The sequence below is a fragment of the Manis javanica genome, chromosome 13 (genome assembly GCF_040802235.1).
Source record: "Manis javanica isolate MJ-LG chromosome 13, MJ_LKY, whole genome shotgun sequence".
NCBI lineage: Eukaryota > Metazoa > Chordata > Mammalia > Pholidota > Manidae > Manis > Manis javanica.
In genome coordinates, this window is record NC_133168.1 from 98,301,188 (window position 1) to 98,325,648 (window position 24,461).

General features: G+C 57.9%; 1 protein-coding gene across 5 annotated transcripts in view; it reads right to left on the bottom strand.

Annotated features, from left to right (window-relative positions):
• LOC108389347 (ras-related protein Rab-11B) overlaps positions 1–20,962 on the bottom strand; it is a 28,559-nt gene extending 7,597 nt beyond the window's left edge. The window contains exons 1-6 of one of the 5 annotated variants that reach the window (XR_012124562.1): positions 7,955–8,294; positions 5,352–5,422; positions 4,482–4,708; positions 3,065–3,272; positions 1,110–1,396; positions 532–712 (exon numbers count right to left, since the gene is read on the bottom strand). Coding sequence is in view for 4 of the 5 variants with exons in the window: in XM_037018363.2 (XP_036874258.2) it covers positions 12,517–12,662; positions 13,184–13,264; positions 13,568–13,761; positions 14,535–14,730; positions 20,752–20,791 (657 nt within the window). In the remaining variant the exon portion in view is untranslated. Of the gene's footprint in view, positions 1–531; positions 713–1,109; positions 1,397–3,064; positions 3,273–4,481; positions 4,709–5,351; positions 5,423–7,954; positions 8,298–11,737; positions 12,663–13,183; positions 13,265–13,567; positions 13,762–14,534; positions 14,731–20,751 lie in introns of those variants that run through there. The other 4 variants (XM_073220573.1, XM_037018363.2, XM_073220572.1 and 1 more) reach the window with 4 other exon arrangements.
• Positions 20,963–24,461: the final 3,499 nt, after the last annotated feature.

Here is a 24,461-nt window from a genome sequence, read left to right on the forward strand (position 1 = left end):
AGCCTTAAACCACACCCCCTCCCCACGACGCCCCTTGTCAGTCGGAAGTAGCCAGATCGAGTCGTCGCCCATTGTGACCAAAAGGCTGGAATGTTAGGCGGAAGGCATCAGGGGAAGGGGTGAGCCTGCTGGACAAGCTCAGGCCTCCCCAAATGAGGTGAAGAAACCAACAGGTCCGGGTCCGCCCACATTCCAGAGCCTAATCAGATAACCCTCCCAACTAGAGCCCTTCCCCCAAGCTAAAGGATTAGTGGTCACCTTCCAGTACCTGCTAAAGGCCAATGAGAGACCCCCACGTACCCTGGACGAGCCAATCCTCGCGCCAATGTACACCTTTGCCCTCCCTCCCCCTGCCTTCATTAAAAACTTGCCGCCTGCCCTGCTGGGTGTGACTTCCAGACCCACCCGTGGGGCATCGCCCAGGGGTGGCGTTCAAACAAACTGCCTGGCCCTTTGTCGCCTCTGTTCGCCTGCTTGCTTCGGTTGGAATTTATTGGGATTTATCTTACACCGGCCAGGTCCTGGGATCACCTGTGAGGATGTTCTTGAAAGCTCCCTCTACGTTGGTGGAGTCCAAGGCCGAGGTCTCAATGAATGACAAGTTGTTCTTTTCTGGAACAGAGGGGCCCATGCAGACGGGTGGTCAACCCCACCACTTCCTAGAGCTGTGGGACCTTAAAGGCTTCCCTGCTCAGGGCCTCCGTCTTCTCATCTGTAAAATGGAGGTGATGGCCATTTCTCCTGCAAAGGACGGTAGTGAGAGCCAGAGGGGATGCCTGTGAAGGCTCAGAACCAGGGGACGCCCCCCCCCCCGGAGGTGTGGACATCAGGTAGCAGTGAGTGTGAGGGGCCCGGCGTGCTATCTGCCTCATGGTGGATGCAAAGTAAATGGAAGCTGTCCTTCTGGTGCATATTTATTTTAAACCATTTATTATATAACCCAGCTCTCTGCTCTTCACTGGAAAACAAAGATTTTGCTTCTTTGGGGGTGTTTCGAACAGATCCCTCAAAACCAGCCAAGGGCTTTTCTTCTTTTTTAACCTCTATGTGGTCCCTGACTCCAGGGGGTCCCGGGTCCCTCACTTTGAGGCTTCAGTTCATACATGTACCTGACAAGTCCATTTTGTCCAGCAAGGGTGCCTTTTATTCATCCGGGGTAGGTGTGGCATTCGGAAGCACAGAAGGCAGTTCAGTTGGGAAGGTAATGCCCCAGGAGGGCATCACCAGCTGCCTCTGGCCCTGCCGGGCGGACCCTCACACCGGCATCTCCTCTGCACCTCCTTTCGGAGTCTCCCAGCCAGCTGCGCATGCTCCTTGGTTTTTGAATCTTTATATACACCGTCTGGTGGGTGTTCCTCCACTCCGAGAACAGCTCTCAATGGCAGCAGACCCTGTGCTGGGGACAGTGCAGAGGTGGGAGGGAGGGCCAGCCAGCCGGCCCCCAACCCCACGGGAGGAAAACTGGGCCCCTGTGGCACCCGTTTTAGCCCAAACCAGGACTGGGCACTTACTTCCAGGGGTGGAGAAAGCGTCCAGGCATTTCTCCCACAGGCTGTGCACATACCCCAGCTTTCCCTCCCCTCCCAGGCAGGCTCCCCACGCATGCAGACCCTGCAAAGTGAAGCGGAGCGCCCTGTACCTCCCACACGTGGGAGTGAAGCAGGCGGCCTCTTGCGAGGGATTAAAATGTCAATGGGTCACATAACTCCCCCAGCCTGGAAGCCAGCAAGATGCCCCTCAGTAGGTGACCGGGTAAATAAACTGCCCTGCATCCAGACAATGGGGAGCTGGCACTAACAGGAAATGAGCTCTCAAGCCATGAAAAGACAAGAAGGAACCTTAAATGCCTATTACTCAGTGAAAGGAACCACTCTGAGAGGTCTACCCACTGTAGGATTCCAACTCCAGGGGGAAGGCAAGACTACTGGCACAGTAAAAGGATCGGTGGCTGCCGGGGCCTCGGGGAGGGAGAGAGAATAGGTGGAGCTCGCTGCATGTTTAGGGCAGTGGAACTACTCCGTGTGACCCCATAATGGTGGCTGGGTGTCTCACAATCTGTCCAAGCCCACAGACAGGGCACCACCAAGAGGGGACCCTAATGTCAACTACGGCTCGTGGCGATGATGCCACGTCAGTGCAGGCTCACCGATGGTGACAAACATGCCAGTCTGCCACGCCGATGGGGGAGGGCCTAGGGGAACCCTGCTCTTCCCGCTCGATTTCTGCTGTGAACCCACAACTGCTCGAATCAGGATGTTTTTTAATCAGTGTCATACTCTTTGACCAAGCAAGTGCCAAGAAGCATTTGCACAGGTGGTGCCCGGAGCACTGGTCATAACAGCCAAAAAAGGCAGGCAAGCAGAACACCCACACTGGACAGAATCCCAGCATCCGTCAAAAGCGATCAGTCAGGTCAACTCAGTGCGCACGCACCATGGCTGCTGGGTGACTGCCTTCCGCGGTAAAGGCCATTAGCAAAGCCGAGCCCGGCAGAGCACACAGCAGCCCTCTGGCCGCACTCTATTTGCATCAGAAAATGTTTATAAGCTAGAAGATGCAACGAAAAATGCTGCTTGGGGGCGGGTGGGTGCCCCCATAGCTGGACAACAGTGGCGATACCTGAGGGGTGAGACTTTGGGGCACCATTTCTCTCTGAGGGAGGGCTCGGATGCCTGCCAGGAGCTGGACCAAGAGCCCCCAGCCCAGCGGCAGTCTCTGCAGTCCCAGTGGCTTCCGTCTCTGCCTGTTCCTCACGCTCTCCCCACTCCCCTGCCCCAGCTGCTTTCGGGGGGCTCATGGGTGGCAGAGCCTGCCCTCAGCACTGGTGACCGGGTGCCCATGTCTGCTCAGAGCAGAGGCTCACACCCGCCTCAGGGCTGCTCTGGCGCCCCCGGTCAGGCTTGGGACCTGGAGCTCCAGGAGCCGCTGGGAATTGCTCCCACCCCACCCAGGGCAGTCAGCAGAGGCAGGCAAGGAGCGCCCCCGGGCCACCACCTAAGCCCCCAGCCTGACTGTCAGGAGCCAGAGCCGACCAGTGCCTGCTGTCTGGCTGGCAGCCACTCACCAGTGCGGAGGACGTAGAGGGTGAAGAGGGCGATGGTGAGGGCGATGACGGCCACGGCCAACAGCCAGCCGAGCAGCCGCAGGTGGCCCTGGGCCCCAAGCAGGCACAGCCAGGCCAAGGTGGCGGCCAGCGGCCAGCTCAACAGGATGCCCAGTGTTTGACCGCACAGGGTCCACCTCTCCCTGCAATGCCCTGGGTCCTTCAGCCACTGCAGGGACAGGGGCAAGGGGCTGCTGAGGGGACCCTGCCTGCCTGCCTGGGCCTGGGGCGGACGTCCAGGCCCTGCAGACCTTCTGCAATGTGGGTCTGCAGCGGTGGCTGGCAGGACCGGCCTCTGTCCTCTCCTTCCTGCAAATGCCTGTTGAGCATGCGATGAGCCAGGCCTGCCAGGGGACCCCATTTTACAGATGGGGCCACTGAGGGCGCAGAGGGGCTGCCTCAACTGTGTGAACTTACAGCGAAGCCCCCACAAAGCCAGGGCTGGAACCCAGAAGTCTTGCCCCAGGGCCTAAGGGTCCTTAGGACAGGGAAGGGCTTCACTCATAAAACTCAGGCAAGGGAACACAAAGGGTCCCAGCGCCCCCTGAGCTCCCATGCTAGTGGGACATGGGGTGATGGTCAGGGCGGGCATGGTCTTGTGGAGGAGGCGGCAGAGAGGAAGACCAAGTGAGCAGGTGGACCCACGTCAGGAGGGGAGGGGAGGGAGGCAGGGAGCGCGCTCCGGGCGGGCGCAGGGGGGAGGGCGGGGCCTGGACCATCTGCACGGGAGGGAGGCCGGTGTGGCTGGAGCCCGAGGCAGGAGGGTCCCTCTCGGCCTCCTGGTCTCCTAAGGGCCCAGTTCCCAGGCGGGCCAAGGGCATTTCCAGGAGCCTCACCACAGCCTAGGGACCTTACCCTGCAGCTCAGCTGCCCCCTGCCAAGGGACAGGGGAGGGAGGAGGCAGGCTGTGCCCAACGTGCCCGGAAATGCCCTGTCTCGACCCCAACGCAGCACACTTGGGCTAGAGTCTAAGCTCCAGGGTGCTGCCCACATACCACATAGTGGCCCAGTGGCTGCTCCAGGGCCACACTTCTCCTTTCACTTGCGCCACCCCAGCCACCTAGGCTGCCTCCACAGTACCACACCTGTCTGGCCTCGCAGCCTCTGCACTTGCTGTGCCCTCTGCCAGGACTGCCCTTCCCCAGGTGGTAGGGCGGCCGTCCGGGCTCACCAAGGGACCAAAACAGGGAGGGGTACAGGGCCTGTCGGGTCTGGAACCTCAGGCCCACGAGAGGCTCTATCCCTAGGGAGGAGGGAGGTCCACCCTGCAGAGAAGCTGCTACTCCAGCCCCCCAGGACCCTCCAGGGTGGTCCCCTCCCCAGCCCCAGGCCTCCCTTCCTCCCTTCTGCCCACTCCCCCCTCAGCTCGCAAGGGTACCTCTGTGAGGGACCCAGGCCGTTTCTCCTGGAAATTCTGTGGATGGTCATCATCTGGTTTCACGTGTGCCACGCCCTGGGGTGGTTGTGCAGTGGCCTGCACGACCTCGGAGAGGGCGGGGCTGCTGGTGCAGTCACACATGGTGCTGGGGAGGTGGTAGCAGTCCTGCATTTGTGGCCGCAAGATGCCCTGTCTCCTCAGGGCCCGAGGCCCATGGTCCCAGGAGCCTGAGGAGAGGCCAGTGGGGAGGCTGAGGGGCACCAAGAAGGGCTTGAATCCAGCTCTCTGAGCCTCAGTTGCCCGATCTGCATGATGGGACTGGTAGGGGGGCTGTGAGGGTTCCGCTCAGCCCAGGCCTGGCACACAGCAGAGGCCCGCCGGGTTACATTCTAACTCTCCTAAGCAATGCCAGCCAGGTCCAGGCTTCAAAACTCACAGGCCACCAGTCCCCCATCACCTTTCGAGACATGGCAATGGGACCTAACAGCTGCTGTGTGGCAGGCCTTGTGCTTGGGTCAGGGGTCAGGGTCATGCCTGCCAGGCCTGCAGAGACTCGTCCTCCACAGACTGGACTCCTGGGGCTTGGCTCAGGGCACATGAGCCTGCCCTTCCTGGGTCAGATGTGAGCTGGAAACATGGCCTGACAGACCAGGATGGGGAGTCACCCTGAGCCTCTGGTTCATGGCCCTCAAGGAAGTGGCCCAGGCTGGGGAAGACCTTGGCACCTTGCCCCCCCCAACCAGCCGCCCTAAGACGTGCCTGTGTTCCCAAAGACAGGCAGAGGAAGACAGAGGGAGCCTTTGGCAGCACCCTCAAGTCTGCTCTCGGAGGGTGACTTCGGCAGTTCTGCCCCCAGCCCCAGGGTCTCACCAGCTAGAAGTAACTCTTGGCCACCTACTCGTCCATCCCAGAACCAGCCAGCAAGACACATGTGATTGCCTCTGAAAATTTCACAAAAGTAACAGGGGCCTCACTAGATGCCCCCGCAAAGCCGACACAGGAGCCTCTGGCCCCAACTTATTTCATGCTCAAGCCCTTATCTCTGGGAGCTAGGGTCCAGAGGCCCCAGAAACACTCAGCGAGGTGCCCCCAGCCCCCAGGCAGCTTCTACCAACCCCTGTCAGTCAAAATTTGAGCCCCAAGGAGAGAAGGGAGGGTGGGAGCAGCAGAAGTTATTGACTAACTTTTGCACCAGGACCCTCTGCTGATGGATCACCGCCCTCTGCACAGCTCAGCCAGAAGCCCTCCCAGCCCAACGTGCCCTTCTGAGCCTCTGTGGGCCAGATAAGCCCGTATCAGCCCAGAGGAAGGAGTTGCTGGGAGGAAGGCTGTGTGACCAAGATAACATCGAAGGGGCAGCGGCAGGGCCTGCCATGGTGTGTGTGCTGCTGTTCCTCCTGAGACCCAGAACTTCCAGCTCAGAGGTCACCAGGGAAGCCGCTGGGCCGTCCATGGGAATTCATACAGAGGGGAATCCATTCCTCCTGCCCCTCCAAGGAGCAACTTAACATTTTTGCAAGTGCCTGGACATTACAAGAATCATCATTGATCCTGTATATCTATCAGGGGTACAAAAAAAACACTGGTAAATCTGCTAACACAAGGCCCTACAAATTGCCAAAATACTAAGAGCAGCTACTGGCCATTAAATGCCGACCGAATGCCAGGGACTGCGCTACATTCCCTAAACTATAAACAGTTTCATAAGTGTTCCCTTCAAAGTCACCTCCCCGCCGGGGCCTTCTCTGACCACTCGGCCGAAGGGCCACTGTGTCCATGCTGTCACCCTCCCAGGTGTGTCCCTCTCTGCAGTGCTCTGACTTCTTCATCTGCTTGTGTGACCAAGTCTGTCTCGCGCTCTTCAGTGAGCTCCCCGTAGGAGGGCAGGGGCGGACCTGCTCTCTGCCATCCCCAACGCCTGGCCCTGTGTCTGGCACAGAGTTACTGTATTCACTTCTGAGTGCCTGCTCTGTATACGCGCAGGGTGGGAGAACCAGGTCTTTTGACCCCCCAGAACCTGGTCTGCCGGTGCCCATAGCAGGAATCAAAGACATTCAGAGGCTAGAGGTCCATGCGAACCACAGAGGCCTGGGCTTAGAAGAGGCCAAACTCAAGTCTGGATGCAAGGATAGGGTGATTGCCGGCTGGTCTGGGCTCCGGGACTGCTGAAGTGGGAGTGCGCCAAGGCCTCAGGCAGACTTGGCTCAATGGCCAGCAGATGGATTTCACTGAGTCTTCACAACAAACATGGGACACAAAGCCAATCATTACCCTCATTTGACAGGTGACGGGACTGAGACTTGGAGAGAGGCAGCTACTTGCCCAAGGTCACACAGCTCAGAAAGGAAAATACTAGGGTTTCAACTTAGTCCAGTGAGTGCGTCTGGGACTCAAGAGATCTGGCTTCTTTTAAGCCCTGACTCTGTCACTGATGCTGTGTGTCCTCAGACAAGTCACTTTGCCTCTCTGGGCCTCCTCCTTCTCCTTTGTCAAATAAGTTGACAGCTGGTGGACTGTGTCTGCTGAGGGGCTTCCCAAGAAGGCACCCCCAGGTGCAGTTCCTCCAGCAAAGCTTGCCCTTGACTAGGCCGCTCTGGAGTGGCACTGGGGTCCCACAGCCTGAATTGATCTTCCTTTTCCTGAGGGCAGGAAACAGTGGGAAGAGGAGTCAGGGGGCCCTGATCCCCGCCGTGTCACCTCCGGCAGGCTGCCTCACCCTCTGAGCCTGGGCTTTCTCATCTGTAAAATGGGGGTCACAATGCTATCCAGCTCACACATGCATACACAGCCAGAAGTCGATAATTATCAGCTCTTATTCTAACAACCATCATCGGCTTACAGAGCTGCTGGGTTTGATGAGACAAGGTTCAGTGGGTGCCTGGCACACAGTAAGTGCTCAATAAATGCTGTTACTATTTTTTAGGATAAATGCAGAGCTTGTGAAAAGCATCCACTTCCCTTCCCCCACCAGAGAGGCTCGTGTATACCCTTCAGTATTTGCACAGCCCTGCACAGGAGGCCAGGTTCCAATCCTGGCTCTGCTCTTATTTGCTGCGTGGCCCCGGACAAAAGACTTGACCTTTCTGAGCCATGATTTTCTCACCTGTATAATAGGGAACCTAGGGGACTAAATGTTCATCCTATAAATTCTGGCTGCCCTGTTTGCGCCCCCACTAACAGCCAGGCACTCCGTTAAGCAAGTCCCTTGTACACAGCGCCTGGGTCGTTATAAAATGTACTATTTTCCAGGCTGAGCCCCGCGCAGGAGGCTGGGGAAGGATGCTGGCCACTTACTGGCCGCCTACTGTGCGCAGGACGCTCTGCTCACCCGCCATCCCCTGAATCCTCCCAACAGTCCCGTTAGGTTGGCGCTGGGATGACCCGGTTTCACAGACGGGGAAACCAAGGCACGAGGAGGCACCCACTGGCGCCGGACCCCGGGCATCTCCCGCCGCCCCCGATACGGGAATTACCACGGCTGAGGTCGAGGGTCCGAGCCCGGCCGTCCCGCGCGGGGCCAGGCTAGTGCCTCGAATCCGTTGCCGGCCCGCGAACTGCGCCCCCGGCCCCACCGGCCTGTCGTGCCTATTTGACCCGCGGCCGGCCGCGCACGCCCCTCCGCTCCCTCTGGCCGCGGGCCCGGCCCGGCCGCTCCGATCAGCGTCTCGAGCTCCGCTTTGGTCAACGGTTGCTGCGGGCCGTTCACGACTTTCTCTGCTCCGCACTGGCCAATCGGTGCGCAAGTCCCGCCCAGGGAGGTGGGGCTGGAGGCGACGGGGACGTTCTCGGCCGCACAGGCTCAGCTGCGCCGCAGCATCCGGCCCCGCCCCTGCCGCTCCTCCCTCCGCCCCCAGCCCCGCCCCCGCCCAACCCGGCAAGGGGCGCGAGCGGGGTTAGTGGCGCCACCTGCCGACTGCCCACTTTTGTGAATAAATAAAAACCGTTACAGAATTCAAGGGTTTAGTGTTCACGCCTCCCCGCGCTTCTCATCAATCCTGGGGAAAGGAGGACAGACAGCCCGTGAAGTCACATTTACCAGAGCTGGAGAAGTTAGGAGGCCGTGGAAGAGCCTAAAGCCAACATGATTTATTCATGATTTATTTGTTCTTTCATGTATGCAATAGATGCATTTGCTACATGTAATAGTCATCAATAAGAGGGCCTTTCATGAGCCAGGCACTGAGCTCAGCGCTGGGGATTCAGTGCTGAGCAAGACAAATATTGCTGTCCTCCTGGAGCTCTATCTGGGGACAGAGACAGATGTGCAACGACCAATCATGTGATTACATTGTTAACTGTAAAGGTGATCCATTGTGGCAAGTGAGGGGCTCATGTCTTGGAATTATTATTTGGAAAGTCTAAAAATATTTCCTTGAAGACAAAACCATTGAATTGGCAGCTAAAGTAAAGATTAACTAGGAGGAAAGAGGGAGAAAGAATCTTAGGCACAGAGTTCAAGCACCTGCAAAGGCCTCAGAGGATGCAGAATTGCCTTGGCACTCGATTCCCCGCCGGCCCTGTCTTTGTTGAACATACAGATCAACCCAATTCCCTGTTACATTGTTGTGTGTACCAGCTTAGACTTCTCAGAAATGAAAAGATAAATCACAACATTTTTTAAAAGGTTACCTATAGAGGGAAGAAGTTGGATGAAGGGGATAGAGATAGAATCTAGACTCTTAAAACTATACCTTGTTTTATTTATTTGACTTTGCAACCACGTGACTATTTTATATAATTATATGTGTAATTATAAAGCAACATTGAAAACATAAAGATAGCCTTAAAAACAAAAATAAAATGAACACATCTGTGAATCCAGTTGGTGACCCAACCAACAGAGATGAGTGAAAAGCCATGGGCTATTAAAGGTGAACTTCATCTTATGTGAATATCTCAGACTTTTGAAAAGCAAAAGGGAAGATACTATAAAGATGCCACCAGCAAAGTTCAGGCTGAAAACTATATACAACTGACCTATTTCTTAGAAAAAAAAAGAGAGAGATAAAAGGAGAATCTATAGGTTAAGAAATCACATCAACCAGTTGTCAAGTGAATGGTGTTTAAATACTGATTGAAACAAGTTTTTAAAATTTAAGACAATCACTGGCTAGATATTTGACAATATGAAGGAACTGCTCTTTTTTTTTAGGTGTGATAATGGTGCTGAGGTTATGTTACTGGAGTAAGTCTTTGTATTTTAGAGATACTGAAATATTTGCCGTTGGGGTACAATTGAGATCTGCACATGGGAAGAGAATAGGGTGACCTCCATATGGAGGCTCATTAGACTGTTGTGTGTTTAAAATTTTCCATGATACATCTTTAAATTTTTTGTTAATTTGAGGCATACATCTTCCCAGTTTTTTGTCTGGCATTTTCTTCATTTTTTAGGGCTTTCTGGCTCATAGTAGGCACTGCGTGGGGTGAGGCCCCATAGCTTAGTGGTTATAAACACAGCTTTGGGGTTCAAACCTGCTTGCTTCTTACTAACCATGGGACCCTGGGCAAGTCACTTATTTGTTCCCCACCTAGAAAGTGACACTGGCTGATTCTGTTCATGTCCTAGGGTTGTAGTGGATACTAAGTATTATAATACGCAAAAGACTTGATTTTTTTTTTGTGGGATCATATTCTTTTATGTGGCATAATCTACTTAGGTTAACACAGTTTCTCAAAAAATTGAACCCAGAATTACCATACAACCCAGCAATTCCACTTCTGGGTACATACACCAAAGAATTGTAAGCAGGGACTTGACCAGGTATCTGTACAATCATGTTCACAGAGGTATTATTCAATAGAAACAACTCAAGTATCTATTGATAGATAGATGCATAAACAATGAGGTGCTTCCACACACTGAACATTAGAAGGAAGGACATTCTGACACCCGCTACAACATGGATGCACCTTGAGGACACAGTGCTGTGAAATAAGCCAGATACAGGAGAGATCCTGTCTGATCCCACTCCTAGGAGGTCCCTAAAGAAGGCACAGCTATAGGGACAGAAAATGGACGGTGGGGCCAGGGGCCAAGGGAGAGGGTGGGGAGTGTTTCATGGGGACAGAACTTCCATTTGGGCAGATGGAAAGTTCTGGAGATGGGGGGTGGGGACGGCTGCATGACATGTGAATATACTTAATGCAGCTGAGCTGTGCACTTTAATATGATTAAGATGGTGAATTTTGTATAATTTTACCATTAAAAAAAGAAAAGAACAGTGCCTGACACAGAGTGAGCATGCTGGGTTTATTAAATCACTGCAATTAATTAAAATGGCATCACTGGCCTGTGATCCTCAAAGGGACAGGGTCACATCAGTGTAGGCCCTAGGCCTGGTCAGATCACAGAAGCTCCAGAAAGACTTGGTCAGATTGCCTGAAACCCTTCAGGGTGCTTCATGGCTTCATGTGGCCACCCTGAAGCCTCGGACCGCATTGCCCCCTCTCTGTGCCTGCCCTGCTCAAACCAGGGCAGTCAGTGCCCAGGGCCTGTGTGAATGGTCCCTGGAGGGCATGGCCCCCCGGATCCCTGTTCTCTCGAGGCTAGCCCTGGCCTGGATGCCCCCTCGGCCTGGAGCACGCACCTTGGCTCACTCCCACACCCCTCCAACCCACTCTGGGGGGGGGCTTTGTGCTCCTCTGGAGGGACGTGTCTGAGAACAGCTGTGGGCACCCAGATCCCAGATGTGAGCGGTGGTGCACACTGGGCCGCTTACAGGAGAGATGCTGGACCCTGGGGAGAGGCAGAGGAACCCCAGGCCACCTGCCTCCTCTGTCACCAGCGTCCCCTCATTGGGGGACTGAAAGGCCAGCCTGGGATGGAGAGCTGGGCTGGGGCTGGCATCACCAACTTTCCCTGGGCAAGACCGTCTTGCCAGGCCTTGCTGGGACCCAGGTGAAGAGGTGGCTGTGGGTAGTAGGTGGAAGCAATTCCTGCGGCTGGGAATGTGAGCAACAGACATAGCTCACCCATTCCCAGGGGTGCCCAAGGCTCCAGCGGCTGGCAGCCTAGGACCAGGCAGTGGGATACAGGCCCAGCACAGGGCAGCTTGGAGAGGGCCCACCCGACGCTCACCCACCCCGGGACCCCCTGGTCAGCTCAGGGGGCCTGTGTGCTGTGGAGAGGCCAGACTCCCAGGCCTGGCCCCTCAGGGGCTGAGCCAGGGTGGCGGCCGCAGGGCGCGTGCAGCAGGAGCCCTGGCTCCGGAAGAGTCGCCCGGTGGAGAAAGAAGACAAAGGCGCAGCGCACGTTTCTGTATAGGAAGTCGGATTATGCATTTTAGTAACCGGCGAGAGAACAGGGGCATCAGGGCAACGGTGCAGGGCAAATAAGAGATCGAGAGCTGGGGTTTGGCGTAAATCTTACAAAGTGTATAAAGAATCTGTGTCTCTCTACAGTAACAAAAAACCAAAGGCTACAGGAACAGTTGTATATACAAAACATGGAGATATTGCTTCACTTGCAAACAGGTTCCTGACCAGATGAGGGGGACAAGACAGAGGGCAGGGTGGGGGGTGAGAGTGTGCCACGTGCAGAAGGAGTGGGGAGGGAGGGCTCTTCTCCCCGCAGAAATCTACAGGCAGGAGCTGAAGCCATTTGCTCCTCAGAGGTCGCGGTGCTGGCTGTGCGTTGGGGGAGGGCACCCGGCCAAAAGTGTCCACCTGCCGGGGCCGAGCCGTGTCTTTAGCCTGCAGCCTGCGGGAGGGCTGCGGGTAGGGAGTGGGGACCAGTGGGGCCAACCGACCAGGCAGAGAGGAGGCGATCGCTCGCTCCCTGGGGTCTGCAGCAGCAAACTGGAGGGGCCTGCTCGGCGCCCCAGCCTCCTGGACCCTGGGCGGCCCTGCCTGTCCGCCGCTCTCCCCGCTGACGTGCACGCGGGGCTTCTAGCTCCCTGGCGGGACAGCAGGGTCCGCCCCACTCCGCTCTTCCTGGGCCCTGCCAAGCAGCTGGCCTGACAGGGAGCAGGGCCCGTCGCGGAGGGGCAGAGCACCTGGGCCTGGAGGGGCGCGCGGACGGCGGGGCGCGCGCTCACAGGCTCTGGCAGCACTGCAGCTTGCTGGGCCGCTGCGCATCGCTGGTGGGCGGCACACTGATGTCCACCACGTTGTTGCCGGGGGACTCGTCGTGGGCTGCGCGGTCAGCGATCTGCTTCTGTGACACGATGCGGTAGATCTCTGCAACCAGAGGGCGGGGGGTGAGCACACTGCGGACCCACGGCTGAGTGGAAGGCCTCCTAAAGGCCCCCCATGCCCTGCGTGCCCCCAACCCCACAGGAGAGCGACTGGGGCTGGGGCTGGGCTCCTGGAGGCCCCCACTACCCACCCAGCGCTGGTTGTGTACCCAGCAAGGGCGGGACCCACATCTGATCACAACTGCACCCCCGCCCGGCCTCAGCTTAAGATCAGAGGCCCCTCCAAGGCCACCTGCCGCCCCAGTGGGCTGTTCTCTGCCGCAGCCATGGCAGGGCCCACCTGCGAGAGCTGAGTCAATGGGGTCTCTGGGTCCTGAGTCCCAGCAGGGGCGGGATCTGGGCTGCCCCCCATGGCGCATGCCCTGTCTGTCCTGTCCAGACTGACTGGCATGTTTAAGGAATGAGCTTAGTGGCTACTTTCTGTGACAGGTGGCTTGTGCCCTTCCCGTCCACCCGCAGTGGGCCTGCTAGGTTACCGTGGCCCCGGCCAGGCCCTGGGATCACCTGTGAGGATGTTCTTGAAAGCTTCCTCTACGTTGGTGGAGTCCAAGGCTGAGGTCTCAATGAATGACAAGTTGTTCTTTTCTGGAACAGAGGGGAACACTGCCCCAGTGAGCAGGGGCTCCCAGAATCCTGGTGGGCGTCCTGCCTGCCCACCTGCCTGTCCAGGAAATGAATGCCTGGAGCCAAGGGGTGGGACCCAGACACCCACACTGCAGGGAGGGGTGGCCGGCGCAGCAGCTGTAGCCGGGGCAGATGGGAGGGCCGGGTGGGCTGCCTGCCTTGCAGATGCTTCTCTGCTGCCTCCGTCCCAGTCCTGCTGCCCCACAGCGGAATCCCAGCAGCCCCCTGGCCTCGCCCCTGCCCGCACCGATGGCAGGCGCTCACCCGCAAAGGCGCGGGCCTCGTCTGTGGGCACGGCCCGGAGGTGGCGCAGGTCGCTCTTGTTGCCCACCAGCATGATGACAATGTTGCTGTCGGCGTGGTCCCTCAGCTCCTTCAGCCAGCGCTCCACGTTCTCGTACGTAAGGTGCTTGGCGATGTCATACACCAGCAGCGCGCCCACAGCGCCACGGTAGTACCTACAGGAGGAGGCGGGGCCCAGGCATGAGCTGCATGCCGGGGCTCCACGCAGAGGCCCACACACGGCACCGAGCACAGGGGCAGCGACCATGGCTTCAAGGGAAGGGTGTGTGCCCTGAGGCCCCGGCTCTGTTCCACAGATTCAGCTCAGGAATGTGGGGGCCAAAAGAGGGAGTTTGGGGCCCGGGGCCCATGAGGTCAATCACAAAAGGATAGGAGGAAAGGACCAGTCAGGCAGAGGCTCCGCCGCCCACCGTAGCCAGCCCACGTGAACCCCCAAGGAGACTGAGGGGCACATGTCCACGCCGGGGTTGAAGGAGATGGCCAGTGGCCGGGCCTCAGTGGAGGCAGTCCAGAGGACAGCAAGTGACTGATGGGAATGTCTGGGGTCTGGAAGAGGGAGCCCCAGTGGGTCCTGAATGGGTACCACAGGGAGTTATGGGGAGCAGGACAAGGTGTGCCTGAGGGAAGAGGAATGCGGGGAACGTGGCTGGGCAGGGCAGGGCAGCAGCAGGGCTGGGGGACAGGCAGAGTGCGCAGGCCACTCCAGACCCAGGTAACCCGCACTTGCAGCCAGAACCCAGCAACCCACAGTAGTGCCTCAGGGGACTCCTGGGGTCAGAGGGGCCAGGGGATCTGCCCGTCTGGGGTCACGGTATGGCCACGACTGTCCCCAGCTCCTGGGGTCTCATCCCTCCACCCTGGCTCCTTCTCCTCTTTCCGGTCCGTCAGCCCCGTGGCCTCCCCCCGTCACCCCGGGCCCACCACTCACGCAGAGGTGATGGCGCGGTAGCGCTCCTGGCCGGCGGTGTCCCAGATCTGTGCCTTGATGGTCTTGCTGTCCACCTGGATGCTGCGGGTGGCGAACTCCACTCCGATGGTGCTCTTGCTCTCCAGGTTGAACTCGTTGCGTGTGAATCTGGACAGCAGGTTGCTCTTTCCCACGCCCGAGTCCCCAATGAGCACCACTATGGGGACAGGAGGGGCACACGTGAGGCTCCTTGGGCCAGAGTGGCCAGCACCCCCGAGCTAAGACCCTCACTGCACCCACCTACCCCTACGGACAGCACAGTGGGGCCTCGGGCACTGTACAGACACCACAGGCACGTTTCCTGGGGAAGAAGTGAATGGAGGCTCTGGGCTTCTGGGCACAGCCAGTGCAGACAGCACAGCCCTCCGCCTGTCCCAAGCTGGGGCCCAGGCAGCCACGAATCCCACTGGGCAGGCAGCTTGGGGATCCACCAACCCCAAACCTCCAGCACAGCCTGGTGGCCTGAGAAAGCTCTGGGGCTGGGTGACTGTGGGCAAGTCACTTAACCTCTCTGGGCTGCCTCTTTCAAACATATGGCAAGACAAGAGCCACGTGGGAGGGGGACACATGGACGTGCAGGGTCAGAACTCAGCCAGCACCTAGGCCCTAAGACAGGTGGCAGAGGGGTTATTACTATCCTCCCTCCAGCTTCTTATCTATAAGCTGCACAGCTCCAAGCAACAGGGAGTGAGAAACAGGCCTGCCCCAGGCCCAGCCCCCGCCTGCAGAACAGGAATGTGCCCTCGGGAGGCCGCCACCCATCCACAGGGCCCGCATAAGAGAGCCCTGGGGGGTGGGGTGGGGCGCCCACTGAAGCACTCACTGCCTTGAGGGGTCAGCTCCCAGACTCCGGGGTGGGGCCTGTCCTCAGACCCGGAACCCACGCACGCACACACACGGGTGTACACCACGCAGGGCAGGCCCTGCCATCTCGCCAGACGTCTCAGCCAGAAACCACAGGGACCCTCGAGTGCAGCACCCAAGGGTGGGTCTGCCCCGTGGAGAGCCATGGGGCTACAGGCTTGGTGGGAAGACCCAGGGACCCGACGGAAAGCTTTCCCTCAGTGAAAAATGTTACGTGTGTCCAGATCCTGCCACCTCTCACCGCCTGCACTGCCCCACCCTGGCGCGGGCACCGTCGCCTCTCTCTGGGCGGCGCCTGCCTCCACCAGCGCGCCCCTGGGCAGCCCTCTTCCCCACCCAGCAGGCTGTTCTCCAGGCCGCCAGAGGGCGCAGGTGAGCACCTGCGTAGGCCCCCCTCGGGCCGCAGCCGCCAGGGCTCCCACCTCCCTGGGGGCAGAGCCCAAGTCCTCCCCAAGGCCCCCAAGACCCTGCACCACTGTCCCCGGCTCCCCCTGCCCTGTCCGCCTGCTCGCCCTCCCTCGCTCTCTCTGCTCCCGCCACACACGCCACCTCGCGGGGACTCAGAGAAATGCGGGCGTACGCTGCTCTTCGCCCGGATTGTTCTTCGGAGGCACCTGCCCGGGTGCTGCCGCCCCTCTCATCCTCTTAAAGCCCCTGCCCGGACACTCCCGTCCCCGCCCTGGGCCCTTCCCCTCGGCTCTTACCCCTCTCACCCTGGCCACACTCATTTATTTATTGTTTGTCCTTCTGCCTCAAGGGGGGCATCCGAACCTGGCCTGGTGCCCGGCCCAAGAAGCACCTGACCAATGTCTATCCCAGGAATAAACAATCAAGGCGGTGGCCCACCTCCCCCGGCGCCTGGACAAAGTCCAGGTCACCATGCCCGACCACAGGTGAGGAGGGCAGGTGAGGCCGCCCCACGCACTCCACACCCTCTGTCAAGAGTGTCACATGGGCCTGAACTGAGAGAGCCCCTGACGTGGATCACCCCCCACAAGCCTCATGGAACCCATTTCACAGATGAAGAAAATGAAGCAGAGAAGGGGATGACGAGCCCAAGGCACAAAGCAGGGGCAATGACCTGTGCAAATCTGCAGGCGCTCTTTCACCTTGAAATCACGCACACCGGGCAGCACCTTGCCCAGGGCCACTGGGCTGGACAGTTGTCCAGTAGGATCTGAATCTATTTTCTGGGTCCGGGGTTGCACTAGGGGTTCAGTTTAACTCCTCCTTTCTCACCGCCTGGAGGGTTCCCATGGAGTAGATGACAAACTTCTACTCATCCTTCAAAACCCGTGGATTCAGGCTTCTCCCCCTCCGAACCATTACCTGGCTTGGCCCAGGAGACCTGTGATAATGAGGTCAGTGTCCCTTTGTGACACAGCGGGGCCCCACACGAGACTAAGTTGATTTCAGAGAAAGGTGGAAAGAGGTGGAGATGGACATAAGCCTTCAGCCCAAGGCCAGGGCCTCCACCATGCTGGTGGGGCCTTGGAGGGGCCAGACTGGGCTAACAGTGAGGCCCGACACCCACACCCCAACTCCTTCACATGGCGGCCACAGGAACATGGCCAGGCCCGGGGAGATCTGCTTCTAGTTCTCACGTCCCTGAGGACAGAGGAGGATACAAGGAGGAAGGTCCCTTTTGGGCCCTGCACTGTGTCCCCCCATCCCCTCAACTCCTCTCCCAGCCCCACCCCAGCAGTACAGCCTTGGGATCCCCTCAGCCTCATCGGTTCTACCTTGGCATAGCCAAGAATCTCCTCAGCCCCTTCAGACTAGGCCTGGCCCTAAAGGCTTTGTCACCAAGCTGGGGGACTGCTCAAGTCTCCTGGCTCAAGAGCAGCTAGTGAGGAGAGCAGAGGCCGGAGCAGGGCGAGCGCAGGAAGGCCCGGCTGCCCAGGCCGTCCTGGCACACAGTGTCCAGCGCAGGGGATGGCTGGCAGGGCAGTGGGCGAGCTGGGGCTGAGAATGGCTCTGTCCAGGGCACAATCTGCTGTCTTGGGGGAATAAAGGGCCCTTGAGGACACGGCCCCCAGCATCTCCACAGAAGTTGGTAGCATCACTGGGCAAGAAACGGTCCCCCTGGACACTCCACTCGGCTGGCAGAGCAGGCAAGCCCGGCTGACAAAAACAAAGAGCTGGCACCTCCTGGAAACCTGGGTCCTCAAGCCGGCCCCTCAACAGTGTGGTACCCCGGGGGCCGTCCTCGGACTCTCAGGCTCTGCCACAGCTATTTCCTGGGGAGCCAGAGAGCAGAGGGCAGATGCCCAAAGCCAGGGCACAGACAGGGCCGCCACCTGCCGTGAGTGAAGAGAGCGGGCCTGGGGGGGTCCCTGCCTGGGCTGCAGAGCCAGGCACCTGCCTCAGGGGAACTTGGCGGGGAGGGGCAGGCACAGGCTGGCCCCTTCCGGGGAGGCAGCTACCCCTCTCCCCCACCTCCTTTCCCGGAAGGACCCCTAGGTGGGGCAGGGGTGCCCACACCCAGAGGAAAGGGCCCCAGGCCCCCACAGCAGCTTCCCACCTCAACCCCGTCCTCTCAGGCCAGCTGAGTGGCTGGAGGCTCTGGGAAGGCCTGCAGCCCTGGGGACTCGGCTCCTGCCCGTGGACCCTGCAGCCTGGTCCATCAAAGGAGGGGGGATGCCGCGGGGGCCAGACCTGGGGACAGACCGGCAGGCTGGGAAAACGGCCCGGGGCTGGAGGAGGAAATGTTAGCAGGATAAATGGGAGGCTCTATAATTAGGTACAAACAAACAACCTCGTTTTAGGGGAGGGGACGTCAGAGAGGAAAATAAACAGCTCGTGGGAAAAGCACCCAGGGGAATCTGTTGGCCTTGGTGTTGGAGGTCAGGGGGGCCTATGAGTGATGCGGTGGGAGGGCTGGACAGCGGGCAGCCCGTGTCCCAAGGTGGAGGCTTGGCGCCTCTGAGCCAAGGGCAGGGCCAGGGGAAGGTGACTGACGCCTGGGGGAGGCTGGGGGCTGCTGCCCACTCCTCCAGGCGGCAGGGTTGAGAAGGGGGCCTTTGCCAGCCCTTCTGGCAGGGTCGTGTCTTGGCCTCTCAAATGCCCAGACCTGACCCCCTGGGCCACAGGGTCTCACGGGGCTCTGGGGAGCAGCGCATTCGTGTCTCCGACCACCCTTCACGTTTGTGGCAAGTGAGATGCAAGTGGCCTGCCTTCCCATTTCCTTTCTTCCTTATTTGCCACAGCCACATACAGCTTCTTTTTCCCGTGTAAGCCAGGGAAAAACTGAATGGATTTAAAGACAAATGTTGAAAGAAAACAGTGGGTGTTCCTCCAACAAGGTGTGGGTGTGAAGGTGAGGTCTCAGACGCCTGATCTGGGAAGTGTGGACGTTCTGGGCTCCTCGACTTATACTTCCAACGCAGCTTGAGGTCAGCAGAGCACCCGCTCAGACTCAGAAAAGGAGGCCGGTGGGGAAGAGCAGCCGGGCAGGCGGCCCCCACCCCCCAAGCGCCCTGTGCGGATCGCTGCAGGATCGCTGCAGAAGCGGGATCGTGTTTCCAGGAAGTACACAGCCGCCCTGCTGCCCCTGGCCCAGTAACTGTACTTCTGGGAACACACTTCAAGGAAATAACCCAAAGGGCGAAAGACGACTCATACAAACACTTGCAGCTGGGTTATTTATACTGGGAGCAGTTGAAAGTAACAAGTGGGGAAAGACCACAGAAACCTGGAGGTAGCCACAGGGGGCGTGCCCCCTGCCTGGCAGTGTCTCGTCCAGGTGGGCGCCCAGCCAGGACGTGGCAAGCAGCCGCCTCAAGGCCCCATGGCGCTTTAGGACTGGTGTCCAGGCCACCCACTGTCAGTCTCCAGAGACCTGGCAGAGCTTCACCCGCCTCGGTGACGTCAAGGCTCAGCAGGCACCAGGGGCTTGGCCTGATGCCTACCAAGAACACAGCCTCACCTGCCAGTGATATGAGTGTACATGACCCCCCGAGCCCACGATGCTGTGTGGAGACTCTGGATCTTTCCACAGGCACCCCCTCTTCCCAGAAGCCTCTCACCACATGGATACCCCAGGTAGGGAGTACTCCGCCCCACTCTCCACATAGCCATGGTCCCCAGGCTCCCCCAAAGCAGGGAAAATTCGAAGTTGGTTTAAGGGGCAGACCCTCATGCAGCAGGCAGCAGAGCAAGGGTGCCCCGTATGGGCCCTGGGGTCAGCTCTCAAGGGTGGCCACTGTCAACCAGTCAGTACAGTGGAGCTTGGCACAGGAGGCCCGGGAAAGCCAGTGACCCCTAAATCATCCCAGGACTCCTGCGACATGGAGAGAGTCTCCCCAGCTTGAGGGGCAGGGTGCAGGAGCAACCCCGCTGGCCCTAGGCCACCAACAACTGCCTGACCTGCCTCTCCAGGCTCCTAGATCCCCCTGTCCCTCAGAAGGGGAACATCTTCCAGCGGGTTGGCAAGGACGAGGGCCATCAGCGCAGCTGTGCTGGGAGAGGCAGGCAGTTCGACGACTCGGCCCCAGATCCCAGCCACAAGCCCCCTCCAAGATACACCCCTTATGCGGTAAAGCCCTCAACTGGCCTGGATTCAAATCCCACTCCTACGTTGACCAACTGTGTCCTGTCTCTCTGGGCCTCAGCTTCCAGGGCCATAAAGAAAGAGTTTGGATAATACGGACCTCGCAGAGTGAGGATTTCAATGAATTCGTGTGTGTAAAGTGTTTAGGAGAGGCTATTAAGAATTCCAATAGTTCAAAAATAACTGTTCAAAGATAATTAACTACTAGGCCTGGGTCCAGTTCCCGGCTCTGTGCCCCCGTCCCCGCCGCCTCGTCTCCGCGCAGTTCCAGGTCTACACCCCAATCCAGGATCCCATTGCCTGCCACTCCCACCCAAGCTTCTCCCATAGACGCGCTGCCACCAATCAGCGCTGGCTCCTCCCACTCCGCGAAGAGCACGGCTCCCACCTGCCCCACGGCGCCCACGTCTGGCACACGCCCACCACGCCCCGTCCCGACCCCTAGGAGAGCTTTCAACTCCGCACGGCCCACCAAGTGCAGGTGAGGCCCGGCCCCTGATGAGGCCCCGCCCCTCACGGCCTCTCCCACCGTTCTGGGCCCCACCCTCTCTCGGCCCCGGCCCCGCCTCGACGCGTCCAGGGTCCCCAGGCCTCTGTGAGCCGCCCGCTCCGCAGGGCCGCGCACTCCGGCCCCAAGCTGACCAACCTGCCCGGCTTCCCCAGCTGCCTGACCCACTGGGCCTCAGGCCCCGGGTTGCCTCGGTCCGCCTGCTTGTCGCACCGCCGCCGCCCTCTGTCCCGTCTGTGCCCCACCGACCGCACCTTTGAATAGGTAGTCGAACTCGTCGTCCCGGGTCCCCATTGTCCTGGCGCTTCCGGCGGGATCAGCGACACCGCAGCCCCACCACAAACACCCGACGGGGGTGGAGCTTGCGCCGCGCAGAGCAGCGCCAAGAGGGCCAATCAGCAGCGGGTGGCTTAGCGACTGGCACCCAGAGCAAGCCAGTCACAGGCAGAAGCAGAGCCCCAGGGGTGGGAACCAGTTCGGATCCACCTTCCTCGCCCTCGGTCTCCTGGAGAAAGGCGGAAGGAATGCGGACCTTCTGAAGTGACACCTATATCAGCCTATCAGCGGCAAGGCTCAGGAAGGCGGGGCGGAAGACTGGAAGAATGAAACGGATTGACCGAGGGAACAGCCAATGAGAGGCTTGACTCAGACCGCGTCTGACTACCAGAGGACCCGTCCGGGAAAGGAAATGGGAGTAAGTCCAGGTGATGATACGCTAGTTAATGTCCGGATTACGTCATAGGAACGCGCGCCGCTCTGGCGCCCCCTTCCTCATCCGGATAAACGACAGTTTTCAGGTGGCCTCTGTCTGGGGCCATTCCACCCGGTGGTCCCCTCTCCTCTCTCGGGTGCAGTTTTCATCCCTGCGTTGGTGACTCATTAGATACTCCTCTGCCTCAGTTTCCTCTTTATAACTGGAAGAAACCCACCTAGATCATTTCGCTAAACAAACACTAAATCAGCCACCCACTTTGTCATTAAGTCTTTAACAGAATTTAAATCCTTACTGGGCGCCGAACTCTCCAACATGATCACCCTTCTCTGTCCCTTTTCCCTGTTTTTTTCCACCCCTCCCGCAGTCCCGTAGGGGTTACCACTACCTGACATTAAAGTGTGTATTTCTTTATTCATCTATTTAGTCTCTGTCCGCCGCCTGCAGAAAGAACATCAGCCCCGTGAGGACAGAGCCTGTTTGTGGCAATCGCGGCTCAGTCCCTAGTGCTCAATAAATATTTCATGAGTGATGAATAATGTCAGCATAGTGCTCGTGTGCCAGTTATTTTTATTGTACCTATAATTATTGCCTGCTGGGCCTCTCCCCTGAAATGTCCCATCAGGCATTCCAAACATTAACTTGGATTCTTTTCCCATATCCACTCCTGTGTCTCCACCCCACCCCTTTCGCAAAGCCAGAGGTCATGGACTCCTCTCTCCCTTCTTCTCCCTCAGTTGTCTTATTTGTCCTTCCTCCATCCTAACTTTCTGACCACTTCTGACCCTCTGCACTGCCACCACCCCGATCCTGGCCCCATGCAGTCACCTGTCCCCAGATCTCCCTTCCATGACCTCACCCTAAACATCCTGTTCTTCCCACAAGCGAGCAGAGAGAGTCTTGTAAAATATGTAAGTCAACGCATAAACCAAAATGAAATCTTTCGGTTCTTCCTTTAATAAGCCTTTACTGAGCACGTAGTGGGTGCCTGGGCAGCACTCCAGGTTATGGGATGTACCAGTTAACAAAACAAAGCTAGAGCTTTCAGGGAGCTGACAGTCTAGTAGGTGCAGGCAGACGGAAGCAAGTAAGCGACCTGGCGGGAGATGATTCAGAAGGGGAGGCGTGCAGTGAGAGGAGTGCCCCGGTTATGAGATGGGGAAGCTCCCTAGCTCGTGTAACTCAGGGGGGTGGGGGGGCGGAATATTTTCGCATCCCTGGGCAAAATACCTTTGAACCGAAATCGGTCAAAGAGAGAAAAAATGTGGGAGAAACCCGTTTATTGCTTACAAGCAGTTGTCACTTCTGCGTGCGCGTGCTTCTCGGTCACCAGCTGCAGAAGAAGAAGGCCCCACCCCACCTCGCAGGTGCAAATATCCCCTCGCTCCCACGTGTAATTACCTATTGCTATGGAGATGGCTACTTCTCTCCACCCCTTGGAAACACCTATTAATATGGAGGTGCACTAAAGCCTGGCGAGAGACTCTGCAAATATTTACCCATGCTAGGAAGCCAGGGAAGGCATCCTGGAAGAGGTGGCATTTGCACTGAGTCCACGGGACGCGGGCAGAGGTGGTGGCAGCAGCATTTCAGGCAGATACAAAATGCAAGTGAGAGAGAGAAAGAGAGACCCCCATGGGTCTGCACTAGCGGGAGGGAGGCCATTGTGGCTGGAGAGTAGGGTCCAGGTGACATTAGGTGAAAAGGGGAGTCTGGTAGCCAGACCAGAGCAGGTTTTTCAGCACACTCCTGGGCAGTTGGCTCGAAGCCCGGCACATTTGGCCCAAACCCCTCCCTGCACACCCTCATTCACCACCCCAGCTTCCTGCCAGCCAGCAGCCAGTGGGGTCTGAACTGGTTCCCCAGGTGTGAGCTGTCCTTCCCCTCAAGACCACCAGGTTTCTCACGCCGCTCACTCCTGGAATGCCATCTTCCTAGTCCGCTTTGTAGAAATGTCATCCTTTGAAAACTAGTGCAAAAGCCACGTGGGCTGTGAAGCCTTGTCTCCTGGCCAGCTCCTGTTCCCCTCTCAGCCCCCTACTGCATGTCTCATAGTAACGAAAATAATACTAGTATTAGTAATGATGGCCAGTGTTCCTCTGAGGGCTCACTACGAGTCAGCACTGTTCATAGTGCTTTTTGCATCAAACTACCCCAACTCCTCACACCCCCAGGAGAACAGCAGGTAGGGCGGGTACCAGAACCATTCCCACTTTCGAGATGCAGGAATCAAGGCTATGGAGCTCTAGTGGACTTGGCCGACCACCCAGGAGAGTCATGTGGCTAAGAGATACAGTGAGCTCCGGGGTGGGACAGTGCTGGAGTCCCATCCAGGCTCTCATTTAGTTCGTGCTGCTCCTGGGGCCAGAGGAGCAGGAAATGCTGTGTTAGGAGGTGGTGGTGGCGGGAGAAGGGACGGGTCGGGCACATGAGCCCTCTCAGCAAAGCTTGAGGATTAAGAGGACATTGCTGGGTCTCAGAGCACAGGCACAGACTGTTTTTCTCAAATGTGAGTCCTGGAGACAAGACATCCACATTCCAGGACGAATGACATGGGTGATGATTTTAGGCAGTGGTGCATTAAAGAACAGTGAGCCACACACTGAGAAAGTCCTACCTTTTTTCAGTTCTTGAAATCCTTCATTACCTGCATCTTGCCAATGGATTTCAGCCCCCAGCAAGTTCACTATGGACTGCGTGTGACCAAAGAAGTGACAGTAGGACGTTCTTGGGGTGAAAGGGTTAGACCCAACTTTATTTCCATGGTAGCAGGTCAGTCACTAAAATGCAATTCACTCAGGGCCAGTCTGCATGCAGCAAGCCGGTCTCTGCCCCTGGGCCTCTCTGCCTGCACAGCCGTCCTGCAGACATGCTCTAGGCCTCTGACCTCAGCGCTGCCACCACTCCAGCCTCTGCTCTGCTGTCCTGCAGCCTCGCAACCGTGTCACCGTGTCACGCAGAACACTGAGCAGAGCTCTTTATATAGAGTCAATAGCAACCTATTGCCCACACATGTGTAGTGAGCTAGCCAACCAGGGCCAGGTGAGAATCCTGGCCATGGGAACTCTCATTTTATCCACAAACTGTCAAAGAGAGAGGCTTACTCTCTCTCATTCACATCTTCTGAACAATTTTCTAATTCCTATCTCCCTTAAAAACAGTTCATAACATTGCCTTTCGAAGGATCTGGTTAGAATTTTCTTCCCCACATTGTGTTATGAAAGTTTTTGAACATTTAGAAAAATGGAAAGA